At 36.8% G+C, this 15,769-nt stretch overlaps 1 protein-coding gene across 2 annotated transcripts in view; it reads right to left on the bottom strand.

Annotated features, from left to right (window-relative positions):
• Positions 1-10,632: 10,632 nt before the first annotated feature.
• HCN1 (hyperpolarization activated cyclic nucleotide gated potassium channel 1) overlaps positions 10,633-15,769 on the bottom strand; it is a 240,335-nt gene continuing 235,198 nt past the window's right edge. Inside the window, exon 8 of one of the 2 annotated variants that reach the window (XM_072136382.1) lies at positions 10,633-15,384. In XM_072136382.1, the coding sequence (XP_071992483.1) occupies positions 14,543-15,384 (842 nt within the window). In that variant the 3' untranslated portion in view covers positions 10,633-14,542. The remainder of the gene's footprint in view (positions 15,385-15,769) is intronic. The other variant, XM_072136373.1, reaches the window with a different exon arrangement.

Below are 15,769 nucleotides of genomic sequence, written 5' to 3'. Positions count from 1 at the left end.
TGTCCCCACGTTATAAAATTACAGATCTTTTCAAATTTGAAAATATATATCACATATGGTAAATGCCAAAAAAATGTGGTAATCACAGGGTAAAAATGGAAAAAGTTTGCTCCACAAAAAGTGACACCGTACTCAACTGCATAAAAGGAAACAAAAAAGAATTGGTGTCGCAATATGGAGACATGAAGACATTTTTTGGCTTTAGGAACACAATAACAAATAAATAATTGTGTCGCTCTTGTCCCTGTACTGACACTATAACATGATAACAGCTTGGTGAATATTGTGAAAATGAAACCTTTAAGAAAATGGTGCAATATAAATTAAAATAAGATCACATTGTCACATTAATGGATGTATGGACGAGTCAAAACCGTCCTAATAAAAATCCATAGAATTTTGGTAACTTTGGAAAACCTTATAAATTAGTACTGGTGATCTTAAAATCTTAAAAAGGGGCAAAACCCTCTGAAAGGGCAGCATTTGAGAGAAAATTACATGAAAACGCTATACCTACCCCTCTGGGGGGCATCTGTGATCAGTGGTGACATCACGTCTGGCTTCAAATGTGACTGTTGAGCCCAGGAAGTATAACCATTATGACATCATCACTGACGACATGCCGGAAGCAGAAGTGACAGGGAGCGGGAACGCACATGTTCTTAATGGGGTTATAAATTCACAGCAACTTCTAACTATCTTATGTCAGTGGTGTCTCAGTTGTGGGTCCCCATGGATCACAATAACAAGGGTCCACAGCAGCCTTTTTGCACTGCAGAAGAGTGGAGCAGGAGGTTGGATATACACGCTGCCACTCCATTCACTGGGGCACATTTACTGCACTATATGCAGTTTGCCTGTCTAGTGTGCAGCAGGGGCGTAACTACAGCGGTAGCAGCCATAGCAGTCTCTATGGGGCCCTCAGTGTCAGGGGGCCCCATCATCTAACCTGACACAGGGGTCAGCGTGTGGCTCATTCTCATTATGGGTGAGGATATCTTGATTTCTCTGTTCACTTTATGATCACCAACAGCTTATTTTGTTATTGTATCTACTCTTTCCCATGTCTATGCTGTGTACAAATCCCACACTTGGCTTTTTGGTACATATTTCTCACCTGTGTTTGCATGATAGCTTATGTCACCATTTTTATCATGCAGCTTGAATGTTGCCACTGTGCAAAATATTGTATATAGCTTTAGCCCACGCTGTCTGGTGCCGGGGTATACTTCTCCTGGGCACAGTTGTCCATCAGTTTGTACATATATGTCTCTTTTTTTAGATTTTTTCTACAATAAAATTTATTAATATTTGACTATATTTTTTGTGGAACTTTTTTCTTTTTTGGTTTAAGCGCTTTCTATATGTTCCATGGCATTCATGCAACTTTATAGCAAAAACTCCCATTCGGTTTGGTTGAAAGAATGGAGGATGTGCACCATTATATCTATATTGTACTGCACATGTCCAGCATAACATGTATATAACATATACTGTGATGTATATATGCAGTATCTGTGATGTGTATATGGTGTCTGTATACACTGTATGTGAGTATGTTGCATATGGCACAGTATGTATGTGTATATGCACATGTGTATTTATATGTGAGCATACTAATATGAATATTTTTTAAGTGGGAAGTGGGGCCCCGTTCAGTAGCCTGCTAGGGGGCCCGGTCTCTCCTAGTTATGCCACTGGTGTGCAGGGTGCCAAATTCAGGATTTCTGGTGCACATTTTTCATGAATGTGGCGCCCCTGTACTGCCCCGACAGAGTGCACCACTTTTTTATTGGTGAATCTCTAACAAGGGCCTCGAGACACACTTCTGTCGGACTTTGAATGTCAAATCTGGCTCACGGTCCGACTAAGCACCGGAACACCCTCTTCAGTGCGGAAATTTGTGTTGCTTAATGACTTGTGAAGCCGTGACACAAAAACGTGTACAACACAAATGTGGCGTGGACACTTCTTAAATACCTGTGGAAGCAGTTTGCACTTAAAAGAACGTGCAAAGTCCGACAGAAAACTGGCGCATGGACCTTACTAAATGTGCCCCACTGTCTATGGAACCGAAGGAGATATGGCACTCAGCTATCTACATCAGTGGTATAGAGATGAATAGAGCAGCAGGTCAAAGTGTCACCTATGTTCATTTGGGGTACAAATGTAACGTTCTAGCGATCCATGGGTTCCCAACACTGAGATCCCCAATGATCTGCAATTATCTCCCGTGGATAGGCACTAACTTGTTGTGACTGGAAATCCCCTTTAAATTACCCCCCCAAATGCTGTTTCTTCTAGGGTTTTCTACAAAAAGTGAAACCCCCTCTAACATTATGACAAATAAATATTCAGTCTCTATCATCATAATTTCCTACTGTCTTGCCTATTTTATGTAATTCCAAGAATCACATCGGAAAGAGAAAAAAAGTTTTTAAACGAACAATTTATAGATGAATCCACTTAAAATTTAAGGTTTCCACCAAGAAAAAAAAAACCTTGAGAAATGTGATAAAAAAAATCAATTAATAAAGTTTTAATGTTATTTTTTTATTAACTTTTTGATGTATTTATGGCTTTGAGCAAAGTCAAAAGAAAAAAAAAATAAAATAAAATCCTCCCTGATAAAACAGTCAATCTGTAGGAATCAGTTTATCTATCATTTCAGATTTTCCAGCAGCATTAATATCCATTTACAAAATACACGTCATCCTGTACAGATGGGAAATATTATTTATATGTACATACATACAGAGATTGCCGGCTTAACAGTAGACCTCTATAGTACATGAATGTTAACACTATATCCAAGTCATATATACATTCATATATATATATATAGATTTTATATATATTTATGTATAGCTATAATAGAAACAAAGTCATATAACATTGCATTCCCTCCATTTGCTCTTTACAAATTCCATTAAAATTCGACTTTTTTAATTACATTTTTGAAAAGAAAATAGTTGACTTTTGAGTTTTTTGGCTCCATCTTCACATTAGTATTTTTTTTAAACCGTGAAATTCTTGAATAAAAATAACAATAATAATTTAAAAAGTACCACAAGGTTTTCGATTTTCTTTTTATTCTTCCTTTTTTTTTTTGTTTTTTTTTACAAAAACTATGATATTTTCATAATGGTAGAAATGAAACAGCGTTATCGTTACAAGTTTGAAAAATAAACGTATGTTTTTTTTTTTAAAGTGAATAAACAGAACAGTTTTCATTTTTCGTATGTTACACATTTTGTATATCATTAGCACATCATCTTGGAAAAAATAATGAAAGATCTGAAACATTGGATTATTCCTTTTACAGGATTAATGTAAGGAAATATGTTCAAATATCTCGTAAATTATGCAAGATTTTTAGTTTAAGGTAATAATAATATATTATTAATGCAACAATGGTTTACAAAAATGTGGTACCTATTGTTTTCTTTCCCCAATTTCCCCCAAATTTTTGAATATTCAAGATATGGGTCCCCAAAGCCCATTGGGCCTGGATATTTATCAGTCTCATACTGATATGGATTTTGTTTTAAACGGAGTATAACTGATTGCAGTTTTGGTTTTCCTAAGCAACAAGTCTAAATATAAAATCAGTGGAGGGATTTTCCAAACGCACTTGTGTTACAATTCAGGTGGTTTGCGGCAAAAACAGTCTAAAATGCCTTGAGCCACATTTATCAAGGCCTTTAGACCTTTTTTTTTGGCGATTTCCCGACTTGTCTGATTAAGGGGGTGTGGCCTCTTGAAAATGGCCGTGGTCTTGTAGCTTGCAGGAAATCGCCCTTGTGCCCAAAATTCTGGCGCACAGTTTAGACAAACTAAAAGTATGTCTAAAGTAGGAACCGACAGTCTTATACCACACCAGAATTCATCATGACTGTGATAAATCTGGCACAGCAACGGACAAGTGTTTTCCAGGTAGAAACTGGCGGAACATGAGACACATTGTTAAATCCCCCCATTGTTTTTTGAAATTCAAAGATACCTTGTTTTTTACATACAAACAAAAAACATAATCTTTAAGCTTAAATGAAACTGTGAGTCTGCCTTGTATCCAATGGAAGGACCCTTGAAGTTGGCGCTGTCTGACCTTAAGTTTTGTTTACAAACTTTTCGAACTTTTCATTTCTTTTACCTACATTATCAGCTAAACAAAATGTAAATTGGATCTTGATTTTAGTCAATCTGATTTACAAGAAAATATATGTGTTTCAATTTACTGTACATATACTTATTGGAATTATTTTAAATCTATTTGGGGTAAATGTAGGTAATGTAAAAGATTTGAATATTACAATTACTACATTTTTTAAGAATTATTATATTTTTAAAGAATGTTACAATTGTTCAGTCTCCCTGGGTATTTGTTTCCAGTTTTTCCTAGTAGAACATTTTTCTTATCGCAAATATATAGGTTTATGGATAGATGAATTTGGTAAAACTTGGTAGTTCACCTTTGCTTAACCAGACATCCTATATATAATGATATGTGTTGCAATAAGGAATCAATTTAATGTCCACCAATATTCACAGTCATTTTGTGTATATACTGTATTTACCATATTACTTTGAACATTTTGCTTCACAAAAGTTCCATTTTTTAAAATATTTCATGTACTGTCAGTCCGTCAAAAGTTTTGTCATATCCTTTTAAATTGACGTAGTGTTGTAGCCTACCGATTTATTTATTTCTCACCCAATCCCTTTCCAACCCTTATAGATCAATCCATGCAGAGATCTAGTAAAGTAAGTCATAAACTTTTAGATGCTAATCCATTGTTTCTACTCATTTCTAGTTTATTTTCATGCTGGGCTTTTCAACATATTTTGCATAAATCAATAAAACTATCGACCACAAGAAACTTCCTTCTCCACTTACTTTGCCTTTTATCAGTCTCCATTTCTAATATGTTTTTCTTAGTATAATACTCTTAATTCCATCTTGCTTGCAAGATTAAGGATGAACCCCCCAAAACTTTTTAGACAATTTGAGGATGTGTACATTGCAATTGAAAAATTTACTTAACGGACAGGTAAGACCAGGAAATTAATTGCAGTCTATCTCTCGTCTTGGATATGTAAATTAAAGGTTGTTGTCTGATAGGCAGATTCAAGGCTTAAAATGTCTAAAATGCTATTAATGGTAATAACAACAAAACAGTGTTACGTCAAGGCTAATCTTCCACCGAAGGAGTTAAAAGGGTACCTAAATTATCTACGAGTCTGCACAATGCTTCCTCCACCCATTGACGAGAGCCGAGGAGACCCAGGCACAACTAAAAAGAAGTGACACAGGATTCAACTTAGAACCTTTATCCCATTGATTTTACAATCTGTAGACATCTCATTTTTATAGACATTATGAGAAGAACTATTGCAATGGAGAAAGCAATTATACGTTTAACGGGATGACCATCAAAGAAGATGGATGGATACTACAACAGAAGCCATAATCATGGCCTTCCAAACAGAAAATTCTGGAATAACAATTTTTATGGCTTACAGAAGTCGGAATCATCCTTATGGCACTTTCTTTCTCAGCAACTGATAATATATTGAAGAAAAAATGATAATAGAATTTATTATAGTGGAGATCCAGAGTAATTCTCTGTAATTACTCCAGTAATCCAGTAATTTTCTGGCCATGATGAATTTTCTCTTGAGAAAATTTCGGCTATTTGTATGATAAATATATAGAAAGATAATGAGCTTGCTATGCCAGTCTTAAGGATATTGTAAATGCAAATAGTATTTTAATTTATAAATTTTAAGTTTGTTAAAATTAAAAATTATTCAATTAATGGTTAAGTTTAGTTTCTTCTAAATTACCACCTCTACCACCTTACTCCTTGTTTTTTGTATTTACAAATAAATTGTAAAATAAATTGTACTACTGAGTGATATGTGACTCACCAATTACTAATTTACTATGACTTATAAGTTAGCAAATGGTCTAATTGAGTAGTATGACTTCAGAATATTTCAGAGCATTTTACCATTGCTGACATATTTGAACCCCCAAGGTGAAATCTATAACAAGGCATAGGTCTTCTTGTGTGGCAGAGGGGCTTAATGAAAAGAAAATGTTCACCCTCCATATTTTATTTCTGTTTCACTTGTTAAAACGGAACAACAATTAACACAGGTGTGAACTGAGCCTTTGATTCCCAGCCTCAGATATCTAGATTAAGAATAATGAGAGAAAGTAATAATCATAAAATTACTTGGACAACTTTAAAAAAGAACATTATTTAGACTATGTACAGTTACCCTTCCTTTGCATATTAGAGTCATCTTAAAAATGAAAATGAAATCTTTGCTAAACGAATCAAAATCACTCAAAGATATATTGTGATTTATTTTATTTTATATTCAATTTCAAAAATTGTAAAAAATTTCCAAAGTTTCCCTTTCCTGCACCCTGTCCTTACACTAGGACCCTAGTGCACATCATAAAAATGTGGTCTTCTTGATAAGCATGTGGAATGATGCCAGATGCTACCTCTTTCTAGTCTTGACTGTAGCAAAAAGCAGGGTCATTTTTGTATTGAATTTGAAGGTGGGAGTCAAAATCTGATCCTAACAATCTATGTAAACTCTACCTTAGGTCCGGGCTAAGGCCGAAGACTGTCAATCAGGTGTTGGTAAAGCCAAGTGTGAATTATCTTCTTAACCCTTGTTAAATTTTGGGAAAAATATATATTTAGTATAAACTAAAAATATATTTTAGTGTCTCCAATCACTTCAGTCACAAGTGGATCTGTTTGAATTTACTGATCATTAAATTCTAAAATATAAAATCATACATACAGAAGATGTAGGTCCTTCCTTCGTCTTGCATACTTCCCACACTCCCCTCAGATTGAACGATTTGAATATCCACTTTAAAAACAGCAAAAACAATTGACCACAAAACTTGACTTGACAAGTGATACATATGCGGAAATTCATCTTACCATAAGCTAAGTTCTTTCAACAACAACCCCTCCCCCAAACAGCCATCTTCTCTGATATTGGCTTAAAGCAAAGGGGGAAGAAGTAGCATTGACATTAGATGATCAACTGGTCCTCCTCAAATTGTTGGGGATGGACAACTTTCAATAGCTTTACACGGCAAGCTATAGAATTCCTTGCTTCTTATATTTTTTGGCTATATTTTGGTGCTATCGTCTCATGCTTCAGGTTAGAAGAGAATGAAAATAAGCCTGTATAGCTTAGAGAGGCATTAGAGAGAAGCTCTCGGGGTTAATATCAGTGCGTGGAGACCGAATCGTGATGCTAAACCCACAGCAAATGTCTTACGTGATGAGAAAAAATGAAATATCCACAAACCTGCAAAAGTATGTAAAAAGAGGCATTCAAAATATACAATACAACTAGATTATGGCGTATAAGGCACAGCCCTTTTAGTTAAAGTCAACCTTTGTCTTGCATTTTATGTACGACTGTTAAAATCAGACACACTAAAAATTTTTAGTGTGAAACTAAGTGCATTTTAGGTGACATCTGTACCAACAAATTACACCCACAAATATAGGATATTGTTTGTTCAATGACTAAATGACTTTCTTTTGAGTTTGCATCCAGCCATGCTGAAATCACCCATTGTTTTCACGTAAAGCATACTTAAAATTCTGAAATGTTGGCAGAAATAGGACACTATGATTATAGGTCTATTAAATCTCTGGTTTTGCACTAGATATGCTGCGTCAGCAATCTTTGAAGGGGAGGGGTGTAGTAGGTGTTAGGAAAAAAATAATAAGGAAAAAAAACAATCTTAAGGCTTTCCGATTCTCGCTAATAATAAGATGGGTCTTTTTGACAATCTACGGTGACTCATTCCTACTCGCACAGCATCCACATGGATATTTTTCCATTTGTTAGGGGAAATTTATAAATAAAACCTTAAAACAGTCGGCATTATGAAAATGCTAATGTATTTGCATGTTATTAAGCATGTGCTCAGTAGATCTATATATTTATCATTAATTCAAGTGTTCAACGGGCTTATGAATCTCGTAGGTGTTTTTATTTTTCTGTGAATTGGAGTCAACCACTGACTAGAACCTCACTCTACACAAATGACTACATGACCTCAGTTCTTCCTATTCTCTAAGGCTATGTTCACACTTGTGTTGTTGAACATATAGATAAACCTTCCATAGGACAAAAAAATAACGTAGCAGACTGCATCTTGTTTTTCACTATAAATACCGGAAGCATAGACTTCTGTACATGGGGAACAGAAAGAACCAAAGACCTTCTGTTTATTTGTTTCCCGCAATGCAAGTGTGAACTAAAGCTTAACATGACGATGACGCGTTTTAGGCAAAAGAAATATCAATAGCTAGTAGCTATTAGACCTTAGCCCTACTAAGGGCATGTGATTTATCTTTTGCCCGAAACGCGTCAGCTGTTTAGTAGGGATAGTTATGTCGCCCACTTTTTAATATGTTTCAATAAAAGAAAGTTTTATTGTTTACGGAGCTGAGACCCAAAATCTTTTCAAGTCATCTTAGTTTTTGCTGTGATCCAGGCTGTCTAGTCTCGAGCCTCGATAAAGTCAATGGGATTCAGCTGTATTAGACAAGTCGCTGAGCTGTGAAGGAACTTCTTTGAAAATGTAAACTTACAATGTCTGAACCCTGGTCTCAAACATGGCCGCTGACCAGCTATTTTCCCTGACATCACACCCACAATGTACTCTACATCATCACTTCTGGCTCAATGGGTCCGTTAGCATTGGAGGACAAATAGCCAATCCAGGAAGTGTCAAGGCTCTCTGAAGAGGTAAGTATATGTTTATTTCCATTTTTGCTAGGAAGATTTTCCCAAAAATTTGCTAAGCAACGGATCAGAAAATTATTGACTTGACTTGCAACGCCAAGATCCTAGGTTTGAATCATTGCTTGTTGTCTCCTAATTTTTCGATCTGGGTGAAGGATGGAGGAGAAACTTTATAAATTACAAGTCAATCAGTAACATAATGTGATAGGCAGTCAGCGAATGATACTAAAATAATAAAACATAAGCTTAAACTATATCGCATATATAAATTAAATATCTGCTTATACCCGATTACATGGCTCATTGTTTTATCTCACATTATTTTTCAGTGCAACCAATTATAGGATTTCCCAAGTGCATAGTTTAGAAGAACAAACCTATGTTGTTATATTAGACCCCAAGACACATAGTAACAATTTTTGGGGTACTCAGTTTTAAGCTAATCATATAATCAGCTTTACATTTCCCTACAGCGCCACAACAGGTGAAATTATATCTCACAAGTGCCAATGAAATTATTTGGCAATCACGAAAGGATATATTGGGTTTTCTAGAGAGGGACGAATTGCTGCTTCAATTCAGATGAATTTTATAAAATATCTCGTAGCTATTGTGGTCATTCATTCTAGATCTTAGGGAGGGTGGAGGGGACAAAGGAAAATAGAAAAAAGTTTTAAAAAATAGTAGTTATCAGTGATTTAGAGGACTAATAGTTTAGGGTTATTTACCAATTTTTAGGGTTTGGATTGAATACATTGGGTCTTGGTTTTTTGACAAAGCTTCAGCAAAGCAAATCTTAGATGATTCTTTGAATTGAGAAGAATCATATGATCATCATGATCCATCATGTGATGCAGAAAGTCATAAGCTCATGATGATTTGAGCCCAAAATGGCTCAAAAAATGGAATTCATTACATGACCCTTTTTCGGAGCTGTTGATTTGTGGAAAGAAATCACATGATATACCATGTGACCGCGAATACCAGGAAGAACTTTTATTTAAAGCTCACCCCCATGCCATAATGTTCACTGCGCATGCCATTGCTAGCCCATCGACAGAGGGCAGCATGTGACCTAAAGTCTATGTGCATAAGGCCTAAGACCAAAGAAGATTTAAAAATATCCCATTCCTTCACCGGAGCATTGTGAATAATCTAACTGGCCAAAGATTATAAAACATAGGTATCAGTTTATATAATTTACAGCAGACTCGACAGTCATTGGCGCTGTGATGTCATCAACTCAATCTCATCTGCGGTTTGCTCAGTTCTGAGTATGGCTTACCTACTAGAAGTCTTCATTATAAAAATATAGTAACCCATGACCAGGATTACTGTAAAGAGACGTGTTTGTACAGATGAGCCCACCTTTACTTTCGGTAGAATTTGGTTTGGGACTCTCATAAAACAAATTCAATACAGTTTAGCAACGTTCTAAAAAACCCTTAAAAAGCTGGAATTTACAACACAGCCGACAGCTAAAGACATATAGACGCATATATAGTCTTATGGCAGAGTACACAAAAATGATGCTCTTTAGAAGCGGTTTTACAGGGACATAAGGAAAGGTTAGGAAGGACAAATTCGTAATTTGACAAAATATAATTCAATACCAAACTTAAATAAATAATAACATAACCAAGACAATTCTAGGGAAAAATAATCTATATTCACCCATGACAGTTATAGAATTAGTCTAACCATCTTCTGAACCCTTCACCATGCCAGTTATTTAATATGAGGCTGCATAATGGTTCATCAGCGACATTTGTGACAAATTGAAAATTTTTTTAATACTCAAAAATAAAATTCAAAAGGAAAAAAAAAAACAAGAAGAAGAAAGAAAAACTAATACATATAAAGGAACGGTATAAAATCAATACAGCTGCAAAGTGCTAAAGTTTCCAGGAATAACCAATCACAGCATTATGTTGCATTCTTATTTTCTCTAAAAGAATGAAACATTGTTACATACAATCGGGCATATTTATCAGAGGCCCTGAAATAATCGCAAATGCTAGCTTATTGCTAGCACTTGCGATTATTTGCCCCGATCCGCCACCTTCACGCCACCTTCGGCGCACTCGCTGCAGGCCCTGCCTGGCGTAGGACAAACGCTGCGCAGCCGGCTGCCCCGATACATCAAGAGGCAGAAGCCTCTTGATGTATGCCGTTGCGAAGAAGCAGCGGCGGGGCTATCATACGCTGATAAATATGCCCCAATATCTCCACTTTATATCTTGACTTTTTTTTTCTATTCATGAGGTCTTAAAGTGTTTTTTTGGAACTGTGGGGGTCCAACTCTCAAAACCCATAAGGATGACCATTGGACCAATGTCTCATTGATTGTTTACCCAAGCACAGTGCCATACACAGGATTGTGGCTGTTCCTGGTAGATGTGGTACTTGCTGGAGTGACAAGGTGTCTTAAATCCAGCCCACTGAGAAGGAGTTGGATCCCCACCAATATAAAATGGACATGCTATATAGGACTTATATTGAGGAAATACCATTAATTGGTGGAGAGGAAGCTCCAGCCCTAAATTCCACATACATGAGTGCCAGCTTTCAACACCCATGTATTTAAGAGCACTTTCAAAACTTTTAAAGTTCCTTCAAGGTTTCTTAAACATTAACGAAAGACACCGAAGGGATCATCCTTCTTTACTAAGAAGCTTGGTTCTGGTACTGTATATTCTGGTACCGTTTACAGGCAGTAAATGTCAAACCATTAAATAAAATTAGATTTGTGGAGGAGGGGGGCACACAATTCTCATACAACCCAGGACCCATAGCATTTTTAATCCTCCACTGCCTGGAAGATTCCTCACCCCTGCTATGGGGAACAAGTGCATGGTGGGTACTTTTTATTCTGTGTAATTTGCAGTACAGGTCCACTCTTGTACAAGGCGTCGGAGCTACAATATTACACTTGACCAATGAACAAGTAGGGAGCTCTTTTTGGAAGAACGCAACCATAATTTTGTAATCCTTTGCAACTGTCTCAAGATTAAGATTACCCTTTAAAAGGGTTATATAATAGAGAGCCATAAACTATGTCTGGAGTTACAACATTTTTTTATAGAGAACTTTTCCACGCTGCCACCATTGCATCCAAGCTATTGATCCAAGGGCAGTTAAAAATTTTTGTACCATGTGCCAGTTATTAGTGATGTTAGTTCCAGCATGTAATATGCTAATCAGGCTCTCTTGTGTTTGATGGATGGTGTTAGGATGTCTGCTAGGACTGCCCATTTGACAGTAACAAGTTTAAACTGATTGCTTGTAAACGGTAAGCTACTGATAGAGATGAGCGGGCCTGAACATCCCGTTCGGTTTGAGTGCGCCGTGCATGACCCGGACATATTGTGGGATTGGCTGGCAAGAAGCGTATCCACCAAATTAACGCCCCTAGCTACCAGCCAATATGTCTGGGTTGGGTGGTGCACACTTGAACCCACTTGAATCACTTATCTCTAGTTACTGGCAAAATTCCAATTTATGAATTCACAAAGAAATGGTGGAGGTGGTGGAGGGTCCTCTTTAAAAAGATGCTGAGCTACAATATTGGCCACAGTCCATGGACAATATGGTGTGGTTTCTAGAGGAAATCCTTTAATTGTCTTATAACAATAAAAACTTCTTCTTCTTTAACTTTTCTAGCAACTCAACAGTCTTTCAGAAGAATCTGTGATTTGTTTTAGTAATCTCAGTAGAAGGCATACAAGTGTATTAGCAGAACCTTGTCATAGAACATTGCACATGGTCGTCAATAAAGCTTTGTCTTCTGTAACACCCTTACACATATAGCTTACTATATACAGCCTTCAGATAAGGTTCTACGGCAGTTGTGATCTAATCACGCGTCAGGCTTGTATTGAGTAATGAACATATGTATACATAATATATAGATATGACTTAGTACTAAAATCGTCAAACCGTCCTCACGATGGCCGATGAGTTTCTTGACGAGTTTAGGCACCAATGATTCCTAATGGATGAAGTCACCTAAATCACAAGACGAATTTAAGGTCTAAACATTAGATTTGGCGTTCACAAAACAGTTGAGCCCACTGCTTTTCTCTCCTGACTGACCCACCTCTATTTATTAAAAAATACAATTTTTTTATAAATTTATTAAACTATTGGCTAAACTTTTATACTACATGCCTTAGGATATAAGGATCCTTTACATTAACCACAGAGCAAACCGTGCGAATCTGGACAACAAAATGAAGTCATATTTTTTTTTTAAAACCAACACGAGCAGAACGTCTAGGCCTTGAAGACACAATGAAGGGATGTATTGATGCAGAGTATGGATCACAAGAAGCCCACAAACAACCAGTGTTCTAGAATTTGTTCAGGCAAGAAAAAGTGTTTCATTACATTCTCAAAGACCTTGAGATTATACATTTTTTTTCTGCTATCCCTAAAGTTGATCCAATTAGATTCCGCTTCACTAGAAGCCATGCAATAGACATTGGTATTATTGATGGTCAAATGGGAAAAAAAACTGTGAGGTTAATTAAAAGACAGCAAAAATCGGTTCACATTTTTGCAGTGGAAATATCGTATATACATAGGACATGCAGATTTAGTCTTTGCAATGAGGATCTGGTCTTAAAGAAAACATGTCATTGTAATAAATCCAATGAGATCAAAATACAGGAAAGCAATGGCTGCAAAAGTATAACTTGAATCTGTAATATAAATTCATAATTCTCATAATGGCATGGAAAGTGGAAGGAAAGATCCAAAACAAAGTGATCTATGTGTCATGGAAGCAGATAATGTAAAAACTTAGATTAAATAAAGCTACAAAACAAAGGAGTGCAAAATATGTTAGATGGACCCCCACCAGGAAACATCAACTATAGTAGTGGTTCCCAACCTTTTTTGTACCGGGGACCTGTAGTTTACAAGTGAATTTTTGGTGGTGGTGGGGGTTACCTGAGGTGCCGCAAGAGGAGGATAAGGCAAGAGTGGCAGATGACTGAAGATGTGGTGGAAGTGCCTTTGTTGACTTTCTACTCCACACATTGCTCACAGTAGTAACTACCACTCTCCGATACTGTGGGGGAGCTTCCCCAAAATTACACCTTTGCTCCTCAACAGGGTCAACAGGCACTTCCACAAGTTCAGTCAGTGGCTGTTCCTGCCTCATCCTCCTCATGTAGCCCAAGACTAGATGATCCCCGTGTTGGCTGGGGAAAACATGATGGTCTCATCATCCACGTGACCATTGGAGCGCGACAAGTTTAAGAGCCTGGGTCGTCACCTCTTGGCTAGGCCCATAGAGCAACGTAAAAGCAATACTCCATTATCTCTCATGGTAAAATACACAAAATGAAAGAAATAAAAGAAAATGATAAGTAGGGCAGATGAGTCGCTGGTTACAAGTATATTGGATCTCCTCTTTGTAATTAAGGATATTAAGCAGAAATGATTTGGAAATGTGTACTCAAAGAAAAAAAGTTACAAAAAAAAGTTTTTAATGTTTAAAGTAAAGGAAGACACACATATGTATATGAATTTATATGCATGGAAGTTTTAGTGCTAAAGAGTTTATATATATATATTTATGTATAGTTTTTATTTTTACATTCTTTTTGTATGATTGCGCCATCTAAAATATTTCTTGATATAGATATTAGGATTCTATAGATTTTAAAAAGTCTTTTTTGGGATGGTTTCAGTTTATTACAGTGCTGTTCATATGTACAGATAAGAGGCATCATAAATTTGAAGCATAACGTGGTTTGTCTGTGTCCGTTTCTGTAGTTGGTCCCGTGGAGGTGGAATCCTTACTAGACACTGGAGCTGATGTTGATGGTGGAGTTGGAGCACCAGCTCTTGCTGGAGGTAGAGCTCCAGAAGACATCTGGCGGAATAGGGCAACCCGTGGAGGGACATTGCTCCGACTTCCCGATTGAGCACCTGTAGCTTGCACATTTGATACGGGCTGAGGCAGGGACGCCAATGACTCCCCTACAGTTGGATGTGGCTTTACCACAAGAGTAGAAACTTCATGGGGTAAGGAAGGCTGTGAAGCAGAGAGAGGCCTCACATCTCTTGTTAGATTAGAGTTTGGTAGAGCTTGGGTGCTCTTATGAACTTCATTGATCAGCGTTGCTCCAGACGCTGACTGTTGTTGTTGCTGCTGTTGCTGTTGCTGTTGTTGCATTAGAGATAACTGTGATGCAGTTGGGGAACCATAATGAAATGTTCGGCCTGCCAAAGGACTCTGTACAGAGGGACTACCCACAGCTGAAGTAAAGGACGGTGAGAACATAGCAGCTTGCTGTGGTGTCTGTGGACTTGGTGTTGGAGACTGTAGGTTTCCATGAGAAAGACTGTTTGTAGTATAAACAGGTGGAGACTGGGTCCTCATTCTCAGCGATGTGTTGGTACTAGAATTGAGAGCTGGCATTTGTTGGTAGCTAACTGAGGGAATCCCTTCTATCATCTCCCGGTCTTGTTTCACAATCTGCTTCAGTATCTCGCTCTCCTGGTTGTTGAATACTCCTGTGTTGAGGTCCTTTTGAAATCGTTGCTGGAGAATAGAGTTCTTCTTCCCTGTTGGAAAATAGGATGGTTTTAATATATAAAAAAAATTAAAAAAAAAGGTAAGCAGCACTACTAAAACTAAAAACATCTTCTAAGATAAAATGAATATTCACTACAAGAGAAGACAAATATGGACATTAAGGGGAAAATATATTGAACAATTTCAGATATTTAGGCACTTTATTTGATTTCACTCACTGGGTTGCAAAACATGATAGATTAATAGGTAAGTAGGATAATATATAGATCGATAAATAGAGGATCAATGGATGAATAATAGATAGAAGGATAGATAGATAGATAGATAGATAGATAGATAGATAGATAGATAGATAGATAGATAGATACTTTAGGAAAATGAGAACGGCACACCAAACAACAGAGTAATGGCGGG

The sequence above is a fragment of the Engystomops pustulosus genome, chromosome 1 (assembly GCF_040894005.1).
Source record: "Engystomops pustulosus chromosome 1, aEngPut4.maternal, whole genome shotgun sequence".
NCBI lineage: Eukaryota > Metazoa > Chordata > Amphibia > Anura > Leptodactylidae > Engystomops > Engystomops pustulosus.
This window is presented reverse-complemented; position numbering and strand designations above follow the sequence as displayed.